Raw genomic sequence first — 21,051 nt, 5'->3', positions numbered from 1 at the left:
TTCAACCATTTCCACTGTGACCTCAGTCTGTACTTGCTCAATTGATGAAGTTCTTATCTCCAGCTTATTTCTTAGCTCCGACGAAAGACCTGGTGGGCAAAGTATCCTGGGATGGGAACTGAAACGACCCCCTCCCCCAAGCAATAGGGAGGGGAGGGCCCTGATGCTACCAAGACCACACGTGCCTGACTCCAAGACAGTGATGGACCTGACCTTTACTGCCCACCGACCTTTGTCCCACATTTTCTTTACATGAACCCAGAAGTATTTTCAGCACTTTAGAGTCAGACCTTGACATGTTAGTCGGCGTCTTCCCGGTGTTAGCGCCAGTGAAATAAGGCCACCATTTGTCTCTCTGCCTGTGGATTTTTGCCAGCAGCCGAATCTGGTTTGGGACCCTCGGAGCCAGGTGCTCTCCCACCCTTAGGCCCCAGGTCCAGCCTCAGGGAAACGAACTGTTCGGGTATTTCCCAACAAAGTTCAAGCTGTTCAAGAGACAGCTTCAAGATCGGTAAAGGTAGTGGGCCCCCACTAGGCCATCTACCCCGAGCTCCTTTTCTAACAATTTCCCTCCTCCCCCATCTGTTGCTTATGCAACACTTAAAAAAAAAAAATGTCGGTAGAGGGGGTGGGCGCCGAAATGTCTCCCTGCCCCCTCATTGTGCTCTTCTAGATTCTAAGTAACCAAACCTCAGAATCCTCTGCTTTACTTACGTTAACTTACAACCATCCAAACCAGTTTTTGAGGACAGGTGTTCCTGTTTTCAGAGAGAAACTCAATGACCTGTCCGAGATCCCAGAGCTAGCAAGCAGGGAGCAGACATCTGGATGCAGGTAGTCTCTTAATCACTTTCCTAGAGTGGGAATAATGTATTCAGAAAGCTTATTCAGGGGCGCCGAGGTGGCTCAGTCAGGTGAGTGTCAGACTCGCTTTCGATTCGGGTCACGATCTCCTGGTTCTTGAAATGGAGCCCCTGCTCTGTCAAGCTCTGCGCTGATGGCATGAAGCCTGCCTGGGATTCTCCCTCCCTCTCTCTGTGCCCCTCTCCTGCTTGTAGTCTCTCTTCCTCTCGCTCTTTCTCTCAAAATAAATAAAGTTAAAAAGAAAGGAAAAAGCTTATTCAGTAATCTCACCAACAGACCTTTCAGTGTTCTTTGCTGCAAAGGAGAGCTACGTACACTTGAGAATGTTTATTGACTACATTTGCAAATGCTTGTTTTTCATCTCTATATCTTCCTCCTATCTCTTAAGGCAGGAAAAAGTTAAGAGAATGAGTTAAATCAGAAGGAATCATGTCAGAGTTTTTAGTTTCTTTAGAAGTGAGGTTTATTACTCTACAAAATACACTATTTTCCATCTTTTCAGAAAATAGTAAAATTATGTCAGATCACCTGTTAACGGCTCATATTAAGAGCAGTATAATCATTAATAATTTTGATTACCACCTATAGTGTCTATCAGCAATAAAGGGGAATAGTTTTTATTATCAGTACTGTTCAGTAACTGTTCACTTAAAACTGATTCCTCGATATACATTTTTTTACGTTAATTGGGATGCATACTTAGGATGCCTGAAATTTTAAATAATCACACTAAATTTTACAAGGAAATAAGCGTTCAAGGAATTAAGAATTTTTGAGACGCCTGGGTGGCTCAGTCGGTAAGTATCTGACTCGACTGACTCAGGTCACCATCTCACAGTTTTGTCAGGAGCTGTCCTGGGTTTGGAGCCTGTTTAGGATTGTCCCTCCCCCGCTCACGTTCATGCACATGCACATTCTCTCTAAAAAAATTTTTTTTTTGACCTGATACAGTGTTTAAGAGAAAAACCCTTTATCAAGAAGGGTACGCCTGCGTGATAGGGGCGCCTGCGTGGCTCAGAGGGTTAAGTGTTGGATTCTTGATTTCGGCTCAGGTCATGATCCTGGGTCATGGGATCAAGCCTTATGGGATCAAGCCCTGCTTAAAGATTCTCTCTCTCTAAAAAAAAAAACAAAAAGAAAGAAAGAAAAAAAAGTATAACTCTAAATATTACAATTTTAGTGCATGGATATTTATGACTGGTCACCTAACTTCGATCCATTAAAATGATTCCTTTTTGCAGTTAAGAAAATTTAAGTGAATACTACCTTTTCACAATATATAGGACTTTATTTTTAAAAGACAGTAGTCAATTTCTCCACCACCAAGCAACCTGCATCTTGTTCTGGACATCTAAGGCATGCCAAATCAGGGGTGCCTGGGTGGCTCAGTTAAACATCCAACTTCAGCTCAGGTCATAATCTCACACCTTGTGAGTTCAAGCCCCGCATGGGGCTCTGTGCTGACAGCTGACAGACGGCCCATTCTATATTGTGTCTCCTTTGCTCTCTGCCCCACCCCTGCTCATTCTCTTTCTCGCTCTCAAAAATAAACATTAGAAAAAAAAAGTATTAAAGTGTGCCAAATCAAATAAGGTTTACCAGATGCCAAGGAGAGTTTATGAAAAATGTCACTTGGTTCTTTCCTATTCTCTCGTAGTTGGACAAGTCAACTAAACAGCTGCATGTAGGGTTCCTAGTTCACAATGTCCCCTTTTTCTTACTGCAATGTCCAGGGACAGATATTTAGCACTTGCCCCAATACTTTTGAATGAAATAAAAACTTTCCTTCCCGTAACACTCTTTGCAATCACTATCCAATGTAATTTGTTCCACACCTTTTAAACTGGGATTCTAAGAAAAGTTTTCTCAAGGTTTCATGTTCCTATTAAGAGGTACTAGATGACAAATGCCTGAGATATATGACTTAAATATGCCTGAAATAAAAGATTCAACATTACAGTACAGCTGGAAACTCTAAAGAAATGTATTTTCTACTCAACAAGTTTTAGAACCAAATGTACCAATAACGCCACAAAATTGTTTGCATTGTTATAGGAGAATCAATGTTCTGTGGATTGATTTATGTTGGTGGGAGTCGTGATGGACGTAGAGTAGTCCCCCCTCATCTAGAGAATTACATCCCAAGACCCCCAGGGGATGCCCAGCCGAGCCCGATGTATACTGTGTTTTTTCCTATATGTACATACCTATGATAATGTTTAATTTGTAAGTTAGGCACAGTAAGAGATAACAATTAATAATAAAATACAATAACAATAAACTGCAATAAAGGTTATGCGAATATGGTCTCTCCCCAAAATATCTTACTGTACTGTCTGTACTTACCCTCTTTCCTCTTGTGGGGTCCTCGAGTGAGATGATAAAATGCCCACATGATGAGATGAAGTGAGGTGAATGACGTAGGCTTCGTGACATAGCGTTAGGCTACTACTGACCTTCTTTCTGAGGATAGTGAGAAGAAGAATCATCTGCTTTTGGGCCTTGGTTGAAGGTGGAAAAGCAAAACTGCAGATAAGGGAGGACCTACTGTACTAAATAGTGGAAACGTCCAGCTTGTGTAGTGAGTGAAAATGGTACACAGGTACTTTGAGTAAACACACTATAGGAGAGAAGAGAACCACGTTCGATAGGGTTCTACACAGTGTCACAAAAGTCCTTTTCTCTCTTGGAGAATTCTCATCACAGGAACCCATCCTAGTTAACACTATCTTCAGGAAGGGAAGCAAAGCCCCTATCAGTGTGATCATTTCTGCCTCCAATCAATCACAAAACTATATATGATATATCTTAACCCAATCATGCCGCTTCCCACAAGACTATCTGTTCCTACTTCTGTTCCTTCTTTAAAATTGAAGTAGAGTTGACCTATGATATTCTGTTGAATTTTAGGTGTGCATAACATATTGAATTGACAGTTACATATATTACAAAATGCTCACCATAGTAAGTCTAGTTATCATCTGTCACCATACAATGTTATTACAATTTTATTGACTATATTCCTTATGCTGTACTCTCCTATAGTCCTTCTTTTTAAAATCAGTTTAAACAGGGATTCTCATAGGAAATAAGGCACAAATAAAACTGATGTCTTTAAACAAAACACTTGCCATGATGGGAAAGGAAAATGTGACCAAAAAAGCTTGAACAAGGAAAAACTAAAGCTTGCAGAGCAACAGGTCCCTTTCTCATTTGGTTATCTCTCACCCTTTGCACTTTTAAAATGCTGTATTTTTAGGGAAATGCAAAGCGTAGTTCACATTAACATTACATGGTTCTCTTCCCCATCTTCTTCACCAAGACAGCTGGCCGGTATGCAGGCATTACTTGCAAGACATAAATATTACCCAAGGTCCCACCGTGGCATATTTATCTAAATAATCTGTGAAGTTTCTAATTAGAACAGGACAAACCACACCCACACTACAAAACCCCACAATTATTAACAGGAACAAGTGAAACAGTTAGGTTAGACGAATAATTTAAAAGCATATTCCATCATATTCTTAATGTATTAAAAAGGTAGGAAAACCATTTACATTAATATTTTAATGTAGGATAATAAAAGGCAAATCACAGACAAGCATTAAAACTTTTCTTTCTTTTTTTACATTCTAGGGTACACGTACTAAAAAAAAAACAGAAGAGGAAAATCTGTTCAGGGGCTTTTTTTCTGAACGAATGACATCATAGGTTTTCCTGTAACATGCATCTAAGCAACTAAGTTTAATCTGTCACATAGGACACTGAATGGTGACAGTCTCACATTTGTTTCTTTTGATTCCTAAGTGGTCAATATTGAGTATTTTCACTTCTGAGTAAGAGAAAAGGCATTTTGGTCCATTAATTCACCCACTCGCTCCTGGAGAACATTAACCAACTCTGCTATAACAAAGACATGAGTGTCATCAATGTCTTGAATGATGAACTTCTTTCCTAGGGCATTTGATTCATCCAAGTACAGCAGGAACTGCTTCATGGCTGGGTCACTGCAGAGAAAACACATAAAGATGAGACGCCCTGTTGTCAAATTTCACGGGAACAACTAGAATTGGGCTTGTAGAATTTTTAGGAAAATTTATAAGTTCTAAACTGTTAACTCAATCCCTCATTCCCTCTCAAGCACTAATGATCTGTAGACATAGCTTCATTTTAGAACTGCTGGTTCAAGTTTTAGACAAAGAGACCGATGATAAGATTTTAAAAGAGTAGTTTGTCACTGACAAGTGAAAAATAATGTTCAAAGCTTGGTAGTTAACAGGGCCAAAGAGTAACAGCTCCCTTCACGGATTGAAAAAATGAATTTCCTTACTTGCCCATGACCATGACTTTTAAGAAGCCAAAGGATTTTCATTACCTTGCCAGTGAAAAACTTATTTACAAAACCAGTCAAACAGTAACTTTGCAAAAGTCAGAGCTGCATTCAGTCTCAGCTTTATCACTTACTTGTATTTAATCTCCCAATATGTATTTGTATTACATGTATTTAATCTCCCAAAGCCTCAAAATGAGGCTACAGGGCAGTTATGAAAATTACAGAATAATGCCAAGAATAGGCTCTGGCTTGCAGCAGGTGCCCAAATTATTTTTCTTCCTTAAAATTTTAAACTTTGTAAGTCTGAACTATCATTCAGAATCTTTAAGGGAAATCCTACCAAAATCTCCTAGAGAATACTGAGCTCAAAGAGATCCAAATTTAATTCTATTTATTTGTGGTTTTCACTCTGTAATGAATAGAGTAAGTCACAAAGGAAAAAGGGATATAATTTCTTGGATTTACAGAAACATATCTGTCATAAAAGCTCTGAATCACACAAAAGGGACACCCTTTAGACCTAATGTACAATGTATTTAGCAAAAATTGAACATAAAAATGTCAAGCTGCATACAATTTTCAAATCTTAGAGAAAATGTAACTTTACAAACTCTTTTGGTTTATTGAGGAATGACAACATCAATTGCAAAGATGCTTTAATTCAAAAAGGGTCAGTGTAATTTCCTGAAAACAAAACCAAATTTTAGTTCCTTCAAGTACAAACCAGGTGTGAGCGAAGCTAACAAAAGTAAAGGATTTATTTCAGTCACTAAATGGGTATGGTTCATGGTGTATTACCTATTAATAAAGCCAAGTCTTCCTGAAAAGATGATTTTCTTAATTATTTCTAGTAACTTACCATTACAATGATTTTATGAACATTTTACAATGTAAAATGATGTGAATAAATAAATAGGTCTGCCCTTATCAGATCTGACACAGATTTTAGTTTTTAAAGTGTATTTATTTATTTATTTATTTATTTGAGAGAGAGAGAGAGAGAGAGAGAGGGAGAGAGAGAGAGAGAGAGACACCGAGACCCAAGCAGTCTCCACACTACCAGTGCAGAGTCTGATGTGGGGCTCGAACTCACGAACCGTAAGGTCATGACCTGAGCATGACCTGAGCAGAAGTCGGATGCTTAACCAACTGAGCCACCCAGGTGCTCCAAAATTGACACAGATTTTGAAAAAACAATCCAGCACTCTCCTGTTGGGGTGCCTGTCTGGCTAAGTCGGTAGTGTACGTGACTCTTGATCTCAGTGTCATGAGTTCAAGCCCCATGATGGGCATGAAGCCTACTTAAAATAAAAATTAAAAAAAGGAAAAAAAAAAAAAAAGAACCCTCCCTGTTACTAGAGCTTACATTTACCAGTAGTGCTACGATACACACACACGCACACGCACGCGCGCACATGCACAGAATAGGGAAGCAGGATGAGAACTGGCAGTCATGAAACTGCGACACTCCCAAGTTCAAACAGGGGAGGCAGGGAAGGCCTGACTGAGCAGGTGACATCTGAACAAACACCAGGAGGTAGTGAGTGAGCCACGTGACTCAGGCAGAGAGAAACAGCAAGGCCACAGAGGCTGGAGTGCGGTGACTAAAGGGAACAGAAGTGGGAGATGAGGTCACCAAGTTCGCTGTAGCTGGGCCAGATCACAAAGGGCCTCAGAGGTGATTTTAGCAACTCTGGCTTTTACTGGGAGACATGATTTAACTTGCAAACTGACTTAAATTTTATTATTATTTTTTGGAACGAGAGAGCGAGTCCATGCATGAGTGGGTGGGGGAAGGACTGGAGGAGAGGGAGAGACAGGATCCTAAGCAGGCCCCACATCCAGCACAGAGCCCAACACAGGGCTCCATCTCACGACCATGAGATCATGACCTGAGCTGAAATCAAGAGTCAGACACTTGACTGACTGGGCTACCCAGGTGCCCCCAAACACTTAAATTTTACTTTTTAAAATATTTTTAATGTTTATTTTTGAGAGACAGAACTTGAGTGGGGGAGGAGTAGAGACAGTGAGAAACACAGAATCCGAAGCACAAAGCTTCAGATCTGAGCTGTCAGCACAGAGCCCGACGTGGGGCTCAAACCCACAAACCGCAACATCATGACCTGAGCCGAAGTCAGAAGGTCAACTGACCGAGCCACCCAGGTGCCCCAAACTGACTTAAATTTGAAAAGGAAGGATCATACAGCCTGTGGGGTCGAGAAAAGACTGGGGTGGTGGTAGTGGTGGAGGCAAGGGTGCAAACAGGGAGACCGATCAGAAGGTGAATGCGGTAACCCAGGCAAGAGATGATAATGGTTTGGAAGTAAGTGGTAACGGGGAGATGAGAAGCGGTTGCATTCTAGACATACATTGAACGTAAAGCCAACATAATTTGCCGAGACTAGACTCCGACTTTGGAAGAGAAGAATTAAGGGGACTCCCAACATTTTTGGTCAGAGCAAATGAAAAAAATGGAGTTGCCTTTTAGTGAGATGAGGAAGTAGGAAGAACAGGTGTGCTGGGAAGATCAAGAGTGGGTTTGAGGCACATTGCACTTGAGATAGGTTGGCACCCAAGCGGAAAACTGCGTAGGAAAGTGGGCATACGATTCTGGATTCCAGTAGCAAACTCTGGACTGAAGAGCAAAAGTCAGTCATCAAGCCCCAACAAGGAAGTGAACATCGCAACAGAGAAAAGAGTATGGACCAAGCCCCAGACTCCCCAACGTCAAGAGGTTAGCAGGAAAAGGACAAATCAGCAAAGCAGACTGGAAAGGAGTGACTGCAGAGGCAGGAAGAAAGCCCTGAGTTCTGGAAGGTAAGTGAACAAAGGACATTTGGGGAGAAGAGGTGATCCACCGTGATAGGTGCTGGTAACAGACAGGTACAGGAAATAAGGATTGAAACTTGACTACCAGACCTTGGCAAGAACAGGTTCAGTGGAGTCACAGGACAGAAATCAGAGAAAGTGAATTTAGACAAGTCTTCCAAGAAATTCTTTTTCACAGAGCGGGAAATAGAGCCGCAGCTGGAAAAGGATATGGGAATCAATAGGTTTTGCTCACCTCCTTCCGGGGGTGGGGGTGGGGGTGGGTGGGTATCACAACATGTTTAGAATGCTGATGGGAATGATTCAGTAGAGAAGGAAAAATTGCTAGAGCAGGAGGAGGAGGAAGGCTGCTGGAAAGCTATCCTGAAATAGGCAAGAAGGGATGGGGTCCAGTTCCCAAGTAGAGAAGCTGGCTTAAGACAGAAGAATGGATACTTCATTATAGCCAGTGGGGGGAAGGGAAGAGTATATGCGCACAGATCAATGGGACAGACTTGCCGACTTTCTCTCCCGATTGCTTTTCCTGTATTTTTGCAGTGAAACAGGAAAGTTTTTGGAGGTAAAGAAGTTGAAGGTATGAAATACCACATTCGTCTAGTCTAAGAAGTACATTTCCCCCCACATTTTAACATCTCCAAAATCAAGATGACTCTTGCAATCAATGGCATGATACAGTATACCTGGTAGTGATTTTTCTTGGAGGCACAAAAAATACCAGTAAGTTTTTTTTTTTTAATTTTTTTTCAACTTTTTATTTATTTATTTATTTATTTATTTATTTATTTATTTATTTTATTTTTTTGGGGGGACAGAGAGAGACAGAGCATGAACGGGGGAGGGTCAGAGAGAGAGGGAGACACAGAATCGGAAACAGGCTCCAGGCTCTGAGCCATCAGCCCAGAGCCTGACGCGGGGCTCGAACTCACGGACCGCGAGATCGTGACCTGGCTGAAGTTGGACGCTTAACCGACTGCGCCACCCAGGCGCCCCCCAGTAAGTTTTAAAACTACTGAAATCTTGGGGCACCTGGGTGGGTCAGTTGGTTGAGTGTCTGACTTTGAATCAGGTCATGATCTCACGGTTCATGGGTTCTAGCCCCGCATTGGGCTCTGTGCTGACAGCTCAGAGCCTGGAGCCTGCTTCGGATTCTGTGTCTCTATCTGTCTCTGCCCCTCCCCTGCTCACACTCTCTCTCAGAAATAAAATAAAAACATAAAAAAAAAAAAAAAAATACAACTACCAAAATCTTGAATTTGAAGTAGAACAGCTGTATTAAGAGGGGGACAGTAAAAAGACTAAGAAACAGGGATTTGCTGGCTAGCATTAAGGGTCCACATGAGTTTAGGAGTCGTGAATTTAAAGCCGTGGAGGTAAAGGTTCAGAGCAGGTGCAGAGTAGGACAGAATCACATCTGGTTAGTGTGAGAGAGAGGCAAGGGAGCTGACGGTCTTTAATTGAACGAACCAATGCGGCCTGGAACCGTGGAGCCTCAGCCCTCAGCGGGCTGAGGAGGACGTGGGGTGCTGCTGGGAAGGTCAGGGGAAGGCGGGAGATCAACAGACCGCAGGCCTGGCAGAGCTGAAGAAATTAGAGCGAGGGCATTAGACGGAGTGAATGGGCAAGAAGGGGTGGAGGTCAGGGAGACGCCCGAAGTGGAGAGAGTGAAGGGAGGGCAATACTGGCAGGGACAGACGAGGGCCGCCCACGGCAGCGGGAAAGGCTGGGACAGGGTGGAGGACAGGCTTGGGAAGAGGAGGTCAGGAGACTGGGAAGTCAGGGTATTGAGGGGACGATCCACGTGGATGCTGAAATTACCAAAATGCGCAGAGGAGAGCTACTCAAGAGTGACAGCCTTCACCGAAAAGCCTTGAAGGGAAAGGGGAGGGTTAGTGAGCAGGGTCCTCTGATGGGGAGAGCTGTGGGTTTCTATGAAGACAAGTCACCATGTCTGAAGTGGCAAGGAGGAGTAAGGCAGATACCTATCCGGTTTCCTGGCCCCAATGGTACATGAGGTACCACAGAGGAGGCAATGCTTGGGAGGGTTGTGGGAGAAGTGTGCTCAGGAGAAAGCTCGTGCTCCCAGTGAGACAGAAAAAGGGGGCTGGGAGAAGGAAGAGTTCCGAGGGGTGGAAGATACAGGGGGTCCTGCCGGGCTAGGGCTCAGAGGGGTGGAGGTGGAAAAAAAGCAGATGACTTTTTCTGCTGCAGGTATCGAGTGTCAAAGTGTCCGAGGGGTGGCCTGGAAATCTGTGGCTTTCTGGGTGACTGAAAACAGGAAAAGTAAGGCTAAAGAGTATGAGAATGAGAGTCTCAGGGCAGGTAGAGACATGAGACTGAAGGCCAACAACAGGCAGATGTGGATGCATCAGAGCGGGGTCTTCTAGAAAGGTAATGTTATAGTCACGGATTTAAGCAGATACAGATAAACTGCACATTTCCAGGAATTCCCTAATTTTGGCAATTACACAGAATAAGAAATTTTTGTAAACCAGTTAATATGTTGTACATTGAAAAATCTCACTGAGGTAGACAAATTACCAATGATTGACAAAAAGGCTGTGAAGCAAAGTTAAAAAGGGCTTAAAGAGCAACTCTAGCTCGCTGGTGGCTCAGTCGGTTGAGTATCTGACTTCGGCTCAGGTCAAGATCTTATGGTTCATGGGTTTGAGCCCCACGTCCGGCTCTGTGCTGACAACACAGAGCCTGGAGCCCACTTCGGATTCTGTGTCTCCCTCTCTCTGCCCCTCCCCTGCTCATGCTCATGCTCTGTCTCTCTCTCAAAAAAAATAAAAATAAACACAAAAAAAGCAATTCTAGAAAGAAGGGGAGGAGGGGCGGCAGGGAGTAACAAGCAGGTTTAACAGGGTTCTTTCAGTTGCAATTACAGAAATGGAATCGAGGAGGTCTACAGAACAGGGAAATCAAAGCTTCAGTGTCTCTAACGCCATTGTGTTTAAAAACTGTGTTGTTTCCCTAAACGTTTCCTTGCCCATACAAATAAAAGGGGAGTGGGGAATACAAGAGGACTCACTTAATAGACGGGGGTGAGGGACAGACAGAAATAATCGGCTTTAGTGTTCTGCAGCTGGGCCATTTCCCGTCTCTCCCTTCTCCCTCTGCCATCAGGGGACAGGAAGACTCACTCTCATCTCTCACATGGAGGCCCTGGTGCCCATTTTACCCTCAGGTCCCACAAGAATCTCAGTATTCTCTTTCTTTTTGAGAGAGGCATTGGAGGGAGAGACAGACCCCTAAGCAGGCTTGACATCCAGCTTGGAGCCTGACATGGGGCTCAAACTCATGACCAAGAGATCAGGAGCCTACGCTGAGTCAGACACTCAACCGACTGAGCCACCCAGTTGCCACAGATCTCAGTACTTTCAATTAAAATCATTCAGAGGCTTCTTTGAAGGATATTCTTCACACAGCAGAACAATTTAAAATAGATTTCGGGTCCAAATGTGATAGATTACCTTGTTACTGTCTGAGCTCAGCACATTCACAGAGGACGCCAATTTATTCTAGTAATTGGCTGCTCTGAGAGGTTTTAGAGATAGCAAAGGTTAAGTGGTTATAAAGACTAATAGATCCCCAGAAATTTTCTAGATGAAATAAATTTACATTATTTCAACGAAGTGAACCCCAAACAACTGAAACTAAGAAGTGTCAGGGGAGCTCACGTCTGTGCTCTGATTCAGCACGCTGGTGTTTTCAAAATTTTTGCCATTTGCATACCATCCCTGGTATTTTAGCCAGATCTTGTAACACCTGCATTACATATTATTTTTTCTCTAAATTGCTTTTACAGCAACTTAAAAAAAATTTTTTTTAAACATTTATTTATTTGTGAGGAATAGAGACAGAGCACAAGCGGGGGAGGGGCAGAGAGAGAAGGAGACACAGAATTTGAAGCAGGTTCCAGGCTCAGGGCTGTCAGCACAAGCCTGACGTGGGGCTTGAACTCATGGACAGTGAGATCATGACCTGGACCGAAGTCAGACGCTTAACTGACTGAGCCACCCAGGCGCCCCTAAATCAACTTTTAAGCCTAACTTGATCTGGTATGAATCATCAGTCATCCTGATGTGTTTTTTTTCCCTCAACTAAATTAAACTGGTCATATACAAACTATTTTTGTGTTCTCCCCCCTCCCTTTTGTGTTCCACTACAAATCATCTTGAACGCCAGTGGCAGTCCCCATACCTGGGGAAACACTCCTAACTGACAAATGAGATAGTCACTGGTCAGTGAGATACTGAAATGACTATTTCTGTTATTAACTGCCTCAATTAAACTTTTTGAAAGGAAACAGAAAGCTGTCAATTTCAGACTGAATTCTCAAACATGTACCTAAAAAATATAATTTGTAATGATTCAAAAGGACACTCAAAGCTTAGGGGATCTTTGTTACGAAACACTGAGGGACTGGAATATCTTGCCTGAATACAGGGTTATTTATTCCACTTTCTCATGAAGAGAATCTATGGGAGAGTCTGCTGGTAAGAACAAAGCAAAAAAAACCCCAAGTGCCCATAGACATACTCAGTTAAAAAACTGGGATCGGGGGGCCTGGGTAGCACAGTCGGTTAGCGTACGACTTTGGCCCAGGTCAGGATTTCGCAGTTTGTGGGTTCAAGCCCCGCATCGGACTCTGTGCTGACAGCTCAGAGCCTGGAACCTGCTTCGGATTCTGTGTCTCCTTCTTTCTTTTCCCCTCCTTCGCTCATGCTGTCTCTCTCAAAAATAAATAAACATTAAAAAAAAAAAAAAGTTAAAAAAAATAAAAAACTGGGGTCAGGGCTAGTGAGCAAGAAAAAAATGTATCTCCGCCCTGGAGATGTGACGGGCAGATGTCAATCAACCCCTTCCTACATAACCTGAGTATAAAACGTGATTCTAAAAAGTACTGCGAAGTCTCTCCTAGGATGATGTAGTTAGCTATACGACAGATCACAGAATCACGGGTCACCTGCACAAAATTGTCAGCACTGCCCATACCATCAGAATACTAAGATTGGCTCAGTCAATGGTAAACAATCCTTCCTGATAATAATTAGCTACAAGGTAGAATTCCTTAAAAATCTTATACTTACAATGAGTAGGGTCTTAAGAGAAAGAAAGGGCCACCACAGGAGTCATTACATCAACCAGAACGACTGTCCCAAGTCTCCAATAGGACACACAAGAGGTTTATTGTTAAAAAGACGCAAGACACTAAAGAAAACAACTGGGCTCAGCCAAAGCCCAATCCCCACCTCAGTCAAACAAAATATGTATGATCTATAAAATCACTAACCCTCTCCATGCCTTACGGTCCTAGGTAGTAAGATGGAGACAGTGCCACTTATGTTGCAGAGTTGCTGGATTAGAGACTATACCTAAAACACTTTGCTCACGGTAGATACTCAAATGAAGAGCAATTACAATGCCAAGAGTTTCTGGGTGTGTGAAAGGATATAGGTAGAAAGGTTCAAATGACCCCCTTTTATCCCCATTAAACGATTTGCTTGTACAAAAATGTTGTTCTATTATTATCCCGTGAATACATATATTATTCTAAGACTGCACATGCACAAGTCCTTTTACAGAACTTAACACGACACAATGCTTAGTTCTGTGTTAGAAAGACAGATTACATAAGGCTTATTTGCGTGGGTTCTGAAGCCAGAATACTGTGGTTTAAAATCCAATCTTAGCAGCTGTGTAACCCTGAGCAATTTATTTCTCTGTGATCAATTTCTGCATCTATAAAATGGGGATAATAATACCTATATCTCATAGGGTTGTTGTGAGAACAAATAGAATATTACCAAGTGCTTAGTACGGTACCAGTAAATGTTCAGTGTTACATCATGAAGGCATTCAGCCCTTTTTATTTAACACTGTATCACACAATATCATCCCAGATCACTTGAAATGTTTGCAAGTATTTTAATAGCTACATTATCTGATTAGGAAAAAAGTCACAATGTTTTAAGTTTTCAATTCCAGTTAATGCAGTATACTATTAGTTTCGGGTGTACAATACAGTGATTCAACACTTCTACTCGACACCTGGTGCCCATCACAAGAGCATTCCTTAACGCCCATCACCATCCATTCTTTATAATTAAGAGTCTATTTCTTGATTGTGTCTTTTTCCTTTTGCTCATTTGTTTCCTTAAATTTCACACGGGAGTGAAATCACATGGCATTTGTCTTTTTCGGACTTATGTCACTTAACATTACACTCGCTAGCTCCATCCTCAAGGCGTCATGTTGTATGAGCACATTCAGTCACCTACGTTTTTATCTGCAGTTCTGGTCACTTCCTTAGGATAAACTTCTGGAAGGGGAATTACTGTGGTAAAGCATATCAATGCTCCAAAACCTATCACAAATTGCTTTCCGTATTAGGTCTTTTTAAAGACTGTGCTTCTATCACCCATATCGTTAGCTCGGTGAGAGCTGCTTTTTAAAAACTAAGACTGGAAGCCAACATTCACTTCATTTAAAAACTATTTGATGTAACTTGCCAAAAAAAGAGGTCTGGTGCACAAAGCTTTTTTGTACTGAAACTTGAATCCAAGTTATCAGAACCTATTCTTATCTCCACTATTATCACTGTGCTAATAGAGAAGCTCTAAAGGAACATTAATACTCTGGGATTTAGGCTGAGATTACATTCCTTGGCTCAATTATGTTAACAAAATTCATTCAGTACACAAATATTTACTAAGCGTCGCCCATGTATAGTTTAGGCACTCTTCTGGGTAGCCAAGAAACTTCTGTGAATATGGCCCTTCTAAGAAGCAAAGGGTCACAAGAAATATATAAATGCTGCGAAAGAACAGAACAATGGTAAGACTAGTTTTGTCTTAGTTCTTTTTTAAAGTTTATTTATTTTGAGACGGAGACAATGTGAGTGGGGAGGGGCGTGGGGAGGGGCGTGGGGAGGGGCGCAGAGAGAGAGAGAGAGAGAGAGAGAGAGAGAGAGAGAGAATCCCAAGCAGACTCTGCACTGTCAGCACAGAGCCCGGCACAGGGCTCAAATTCACAAAACCGTGAGAACATGATCTGAGCCAAAACTGAGAACTGGACGCTTAACTGACTGAGCCACCCAGGCGCCCCTTGCTTTTGTTCTTAATTGCTTCTCCTAACAGTATAGGTTTAGAAGCCGAACCCGTAAATCTAATAAATACTATTTCTTCAGATTCTTTGCTATTGTGCTGTAAGCTAGTTGGGAATTGCACCTTTATAACAAATCATCTTGCTGAAGCACTTGCCACACCAAGTAACCAAGATAACGGTCGCCCCAGAGGTCTGCTCTGGCACCCGCAACTGGACAAGGCCATTTGTTGGACACAGGCTGCTTGCTTCAGTACTGCTGTGGTTGGCTAGATTTGGGAAATGCTTAGTGTGAGGCTGGCAGTTGACAGTGGTGGACCCCAACAAAGAGGAAGTTTTCACCAACCTCATTGATACATAAAAACACAAATTTATCAACAAAAAATTTCAATTTAGCTTTCGATTTTGGCAGTTGATAAACTTTGTGAGGAAAGAATCTTCTTATATCCTAGTACCTTGATTTTTCAATTCATAGAGTTGGGCCTAATGGCCACCACCATAATCTGACTTATTTGCTGCATTTATTAAAGACTCCAAATCAGTTGAAAGGAACTGACAGAGGTGAAATTTAAATGGGGCACGAAGTTCAGCCATTCTAAGACAGGTGTCAAATTAAGACTCCCTTCTTGAATGAGGCCCTACATGGCCGAGAAGTATTTTGCCGGCTGCCTGAACAGAATGTGTGGAACAGCGCTATCCATGCCATTATAGACGACCACGTATGGTGATGTGGCTGGAATTTGGAAAGAATCACTGCAACAATGAAAGTGGTTTTAAGAAATTCTTGAGTGGTTTGCCTATGAACTCTAGACCTATGAGATTCTGTACTCCACACACCTATAGGCCCCACACAATCCATGGGTATTATGAAGTAAACAGACTTATGCTCATACTATATTACTAAGAATCTTCTTTTTGGCATCAAATACAGACATGAGGGAGACTGAAGGACTTTTCCAGTTACTGTCCCAGCATGGACACCTGATTGTGGAGTTCCCAACAGCCCTGACCATGCCCTTTATAAACCTATTATTTCTTAAGCCTGGAGTCTTTTTGGAAGATTTCTATCTTTGGGAAGACAGTAACCCTCTTGGAAAATTGTGCAGGCTACACTTTGGAATTCACCTTAAAGGAAAAAATTCAAGTTTTGCAAGGACAGTGTCCATCGGCAAAATAAAACTTTACTAGTCTTGGTGCAAAACGATTCTCCATAGGAAAACTCATTATCAGACTTAGGCCAGTTAAGTGCTTCTCTTCCCAAACTTTAAATGCCTTTTAACAAGTATCTTTGCATGCACAATTCTGATTTAGGAGACTTGGAGCGAGGTCTGAGACTTTGCATTTCTAACAAGTTCCAGATGATGCTGTTGCTGTTAGTCTGGGGATTACACAGAAGAGCAGAGTGATTGAGGGGCCATTAGAGCCTACGTAGAATTGAGGCTTGGTTCCATGACAGCAAACTGGGCAGAGAGCTCAGCCAATAGGAAAGAAAACTAACACCTCAGGTCCTCTTACAGATTTATACTAGGTCCTCAAGGCTACAGTGAAAGCCTACCACTGAGATTTTAATGAGCCTCCCAGGATTCTGCTCTTTAAAATGCAGTCCAGCCATATTTTTTCAAATTAAAATATAGATCTAACACAATCTTAACCATCAGGCCAAAAGGATTATTTTGGAAACAGACTAAATTATTCTGAGGTATTCTTTCTTAATTTTTTAATACTTATTTTTGAGAGAGGGAGAGAGAGAAGAGCTTGCTGAGTGGGGGAGGGGCAGAGAGAAAGGGAGAACGAGGATCTGAAGTGGGTTCCGTGATGACAGAAGGGAGCCCCACGCGGGGCTCTAACTCACGAACCACCAGGAGATCATGACCCAAGCCAAAGTCAGATGCTTAACTTGACTAAGGCACCCAGGCGCCTCCTGAGATTATCCTTGAATAGGCAGCAATGACAAAGAAAAGAAGGGATGTGGGACAGGATTAAGGAAAAGTAGCAGGGAGAGTGAAACAATGTGATAAAAAACGTATCATCAGAGAAGGGAATGAATGGTGTGAAACACATGTTCAGCTAAAAAAAAAAAAAAAAAAAAAAAAAGGCAAATTCAAATCTTTGCCTAACATGCCCTTCCTCCCAATAAATTCTAGATAAATGAAACTTTACACATCAACAAAAACTAAAATACAAAAATCCGACAAGAGAGAAGTTAAGATTTATCAAATCCAGGGGTGAAGATCAAACTTAAAATTGGAAGAAACAAAAGGGGAAAAGCGGACAGCTGACACTGTATGTATGTGTATGCCGTATGACTCTGCAGATGATGCTTTTAGGCAAATAGGCCTGAGAGATGGAATGTGGAAAGGGCTCACAGAGACCATCTGAATACAAACAGGCCCGTCAGGAGATCCACCTCAAAATATCCAGAGGCCCTAACTGATCAATGGGCTACTTACAACCAGGCATAGTTACCAAAAAGGGGAGAGAGAATTCCTTCCGTTCCCATCCCCACACCTCCTCATCTTCCTCCTTTAAAAACAGCCTTCACTCTCTCTGCTTGCTGCTCCTGTGCAGTGTATTCCATAAACTTGTATCTCCTTTGCTCTGTCTTGGGTGAATTTCCATCCCCTGCGCCATTGGCTTCCACTCGGTCGTCGCCCCACATGTGGGGGCTCCCATCTGACTGGACAGACACCACATTTAGACACCGTATCCTCTGTGTTAAAAAAACAGTAGCATTGAAAGACCAACCAGGAGAATGTTTCTATAATTACGAAGAAAATTTTTAAAAATTTATTTATTTTGAGAGAGAGAGTGATGGGAGCGCACAGTGGGGGAGGGGCAGAGGGAGAAAGAGTGAGAGAATCCTAAGCAGGCTCAAACAGCACGGAGCTTGATGTGGGGCTCAAACCCATGAATGTGAGACCATGACCTGAGCTGCAGTCAGACGCTTAACCAACTGAGCCAGCCAGGTGCCCCAATTATGACAAAGTCTTAAGAAAAATACAATACAAAAAAACTAGCTTAAAAGTATTTTCCAAAAGAAAACAGCACTTTGTGTTTAGAACTTATGGGACCCAGATCCTGTCCCCTTGCTTTCCCCAGTGAACACCTCTCCTCTGTGAGTAGTTTGTTCTCATCAACATAAATTCTATTCTCTCCATTAAAACCAAAATAACAAGAACCAGATTCCCTTACCATATCCCTCTTCAGCTTTCAATCCAGTTCTCCATTCCTTTGCTTATTATTACAGCAAAACTTCTCTGAAGATTCTCCACTTCCTCATCTTCCTTTCCCTTTTCAAAGTACTCCAATCTGGCATCTATCTCACATTTCCACTAAAACAGCTCTCATCTTAAAACAAAACAAACAAAAAAACGTTGCCTGGGTGGCTCAGTCAATTAAGGGTCTGACTCTTGATTTAGGTTCATGTTATGATCTCACAGTCCTGAGACAGAACCCCAAGTAGGGCTCCCCGCTCAGTGTAGAGCCTGCTTAAGAGTCTTTATCACTCTCTCCCTCAGCCTCTCCCCCACTGGTGTGCGCATGCTCTCAAGTAAATAGATTAAATTAAAAAAAGAAGATACGAGAAAAATCACTGACTTCCAGTGTCTTCACCTTATTCTCTCTCTCAGGCCCACTCACCTTCATTAAACATCCCCTCTTAGCTTCCCTCCCACGTCACTGGCTCTTTTCTTCTACCCTTGTTTTGTCTCCTTTATTCCAAACATTAAATCAACCGGCACTGCTCACCACTGAGCACTTGAAACGTGGCCAGCCTGTGATTTGGGCTGCAGAAAGTAAACTACACACTGCCGTATGAAAAAAGACCTAACACGATTTTGAAATCTTTATCAACTTTGACGATTTAGGACACGTTAAAATAGTTTGGATACACTGGGTTAAATGAAATGTATTAATTTCACCTGTTTCAATTTACTCTTACAGTGGCTAACAGAAAATTTAAGACAACGTGTGTGGCTCACGTTGTATTTCTATAGGACAAAGCTGCTTTGATGCCGAAAGTATCCTAGGGTTTGGCTTTGCTCCTCCCCCAGCCTTAACATCACAAACAAGTGGAGACAGAGCAAGAACTGGTCCCGTAGTAGAGGTCTTCAGGCTGTGGTACTTGGCCCTAGATAGCCTGCTTTGAAATTCAATGCCGCTCATTAAGGTTTCTAGTTTCTTCTTTGGAACGCGTGCCTCGTTTAAGAAACCTTCAATTGACTCTTGACTTTCTTACTCTTTCAAGACCATAGTTCGTGATGGTGAAGACTCAGGCAGACCCTAAATTCTAGTCAATCCCTGAGGGTGGGATGACAATGCAAGTACTGTTCCTCCAAAGAGTGTTGATCTAAAAAATACACCTTCCCTGGAGGCACCTGGCTGGCTCAGTTAAGCGGCTGACTTTGGCTCAGGCCATGATCGCACAGTTCTTGGGTTGGAGCCCCACATAGGGCTCTATGCTGACAGCTCAGAGCCTGGAGCCTGCTTAGGATTCTGTGTCTCCCTCTTTCTGCCCCTTCCCCACTCGCGCTCTGTGTCTGTCTCTCTCAAAAATAAACATTAAAAAAAATACACTTCCCCTGACCAAAACGTGTTGGAAATAATGCCACTTACGCCACTGGCCAGAGACACTGAAATCTGGCACAGGAAAGAAATATACCAACAAAATCTGTTCCACTTGTTATATAAGAAAAATGAAGTTAAGAAAGTTGAAAGACTTGATTCGTTTGGATCTTAAAACAAAAACATGGATTTTAGAGGAGGTATACATACATCAAGATTCAACACGGAGATTTAAATTTCATTAAGTATCAAAACTACTAACCATTCTATCAGCACTCCTTTCAAGACGTTGACCATCTTTTCCAAGTCAGAAGGTGATGACCTTTAAAATGCTAATAAAAGAGATAAGGTGACAATAAATTCAAAAGCACCGACTTCAATATACTTTGGAGATTTGCCTCTGAAATGAGACAAAATGTTTAATGTCAAAGAGTTAAGTCTATGAAAAACATAGGGCTAATGTTAACAAGACATACAGTTATTCTGATTTTTAACAAAATTAAAATGAGCCTATTGGAACATTAATGCTTCTTGCAAATGCTACCCGAGTCGACCCAAAAGAAAGCAAGCCACCTAAGCACGCCCGCGTACCCAAACCAGGTTTAGAACATGAGTCACAAGATTTCTATTCCCACCTGGGCTAATGATAAAAGATACGATCCTGGGAAGCAGGAATCACAGAATGGTAGCTCTGAAAGGGATGGTGAGGCCGACCATCTCTTTTCACAGAAGAGCTAGAGCAAAGGGACAAAGCTAAAGCTCCCGGGTTTAAAAAAAAAAAAAAAGGAAGAAGAAGAAGAAAAAGATAGAAAGAAAAAGGGGGGAGAAGAAGAAAAAAAAAAAAGAAGGAAAGAAAGAAAGAAAAAGTGGGAAGAAGAAGAAAAAGAAAGAAAAAGGGAGAAGCCAGGTCACCAGATCATGTGTTCCTTTACCAACTAACTCAGTTTCCCAAGGATCTGCCCTAGGAGGAAAGAAAAAAAATCCCACGCGGCAGATGCGAACTTAATCCTTAAACTTCTCACACGGGATGCGAGCCATTACCTCCCCTATTGAATTCCACGGCTCAATTACAGCGGGACAGCCTCCAGGCCTCTTCAGGAAGCGCCCCGAGGGGGTGCGAAACAGGGCCCGGTATCCCAGCACTTGCAGGACCGGCTTCTGAGTCTCTTCTCCCCCTCCCTTCCTTGGAAACCCACGATTTTCTACGCACCCCACTTTGCCTTCTCGCTGGAAGAACTGACACCACGCACCTCTACCCACAGATCCAGCAGTAACTCCGCCTTGCAGCGTCTGTGCCGGCTACGTCATCGGTCAGCGACGCTCTTGTGGGCGGGGCGCGAGCTGGGCCG

At 42.4% G+C, this 21,051-nt stretch overlaps 1 protein-coding gene across 7 annotated transcripts; it reads right to left on the bottom strand.

Moving 5' to 3' along the window:
* Positions 1 to 4,419: 4,419 nt before the first annotated feature.
* On the bottom strand, positions 4,420 to 21,005 carry GTF2H5 (general transcription factor IIH subunit 5). 7 transcript variants are annotated; one of them, XM_042987417.1, is made up of 5 exons: positions 20,913 to 20,932; positions 19,965 to 20,034; positions 18,332 to 18,487; positions 17,606 to 17,849; positions 4,420 to 4,874 (listed from the first exon to the last, which is right to left on the bottom strand). In XM_042987417.1, the coding sequence occupies exons 4-5, from the start codon at positions 17,653 to 17,655 to the stop codon at positions 4,694 to 4,696; spliced, it is 231 nt and encodes a 76-aa protein (XP_042843351.1). In that variant the 5' UTR covers positions 17,656 to 17,849; positions 18,332 to 18,487; positions 19,965 to 20,034; positions 20,913 to 20,932; the 3' UTR covers positions 4,420 to 4,693. The 7 variants fall into 7 exon arrangements, with proteins under 7 accessions (XP_042843351.1, XP_042843352.1, XP_042843354.1 ...); XM_042987418.1 differs by lacking the exon at positions 20,913 to 20,932 and adding an exon at positions 20,744 to 20,754; XM_042987420.1 differs by lacking the exon at positions 20,913 to 20,932 and adding an exon at positions 20,744 to 20,754 and having other exon boundaries at positions 17,648 to 17,849.
* Positions 21,006 to 21,051: the final 46 nt, after the last annotated feature.

This window comes from Panthera tigris, chromosome B2, assembly GCF_018350195.1.
Source record: "Panthera tigris isolate Pti1 chromosome B2, P.tigris_Pti1_mat1.1, whole genome shotgun sequence".
In the NCBI taxonomy this organism is placed as follows: Eukaryota; Metazoa; Chordata; class Mammalia; order Carnivora; family Felidae; genus Panthera; species Panthera tigris.
The sequence above is the reverse complement of the archived record's forward strand: the minus strand, read 5'-3'. Positions and strand labels throughout refer to the sequence as shown.

Bases quoted from the DNA above. Each gene is read 5' to 3' on its own strand.
- GTF2H5 (XM_042987417.1), bottom strand. From the start codon at position 17,655: ATGAGGAGGTGTGGGGATGGGAACGGAAGGAATTCTCTCTCCCCTTTT. The intron at 4,875-17,605 runs GTAACTATGCCT...TTTTCTCTGCAG, and splicing joins AATTCTCTCTCCCCTTTTTG to TGACCCAGCCATGAAGCAGT.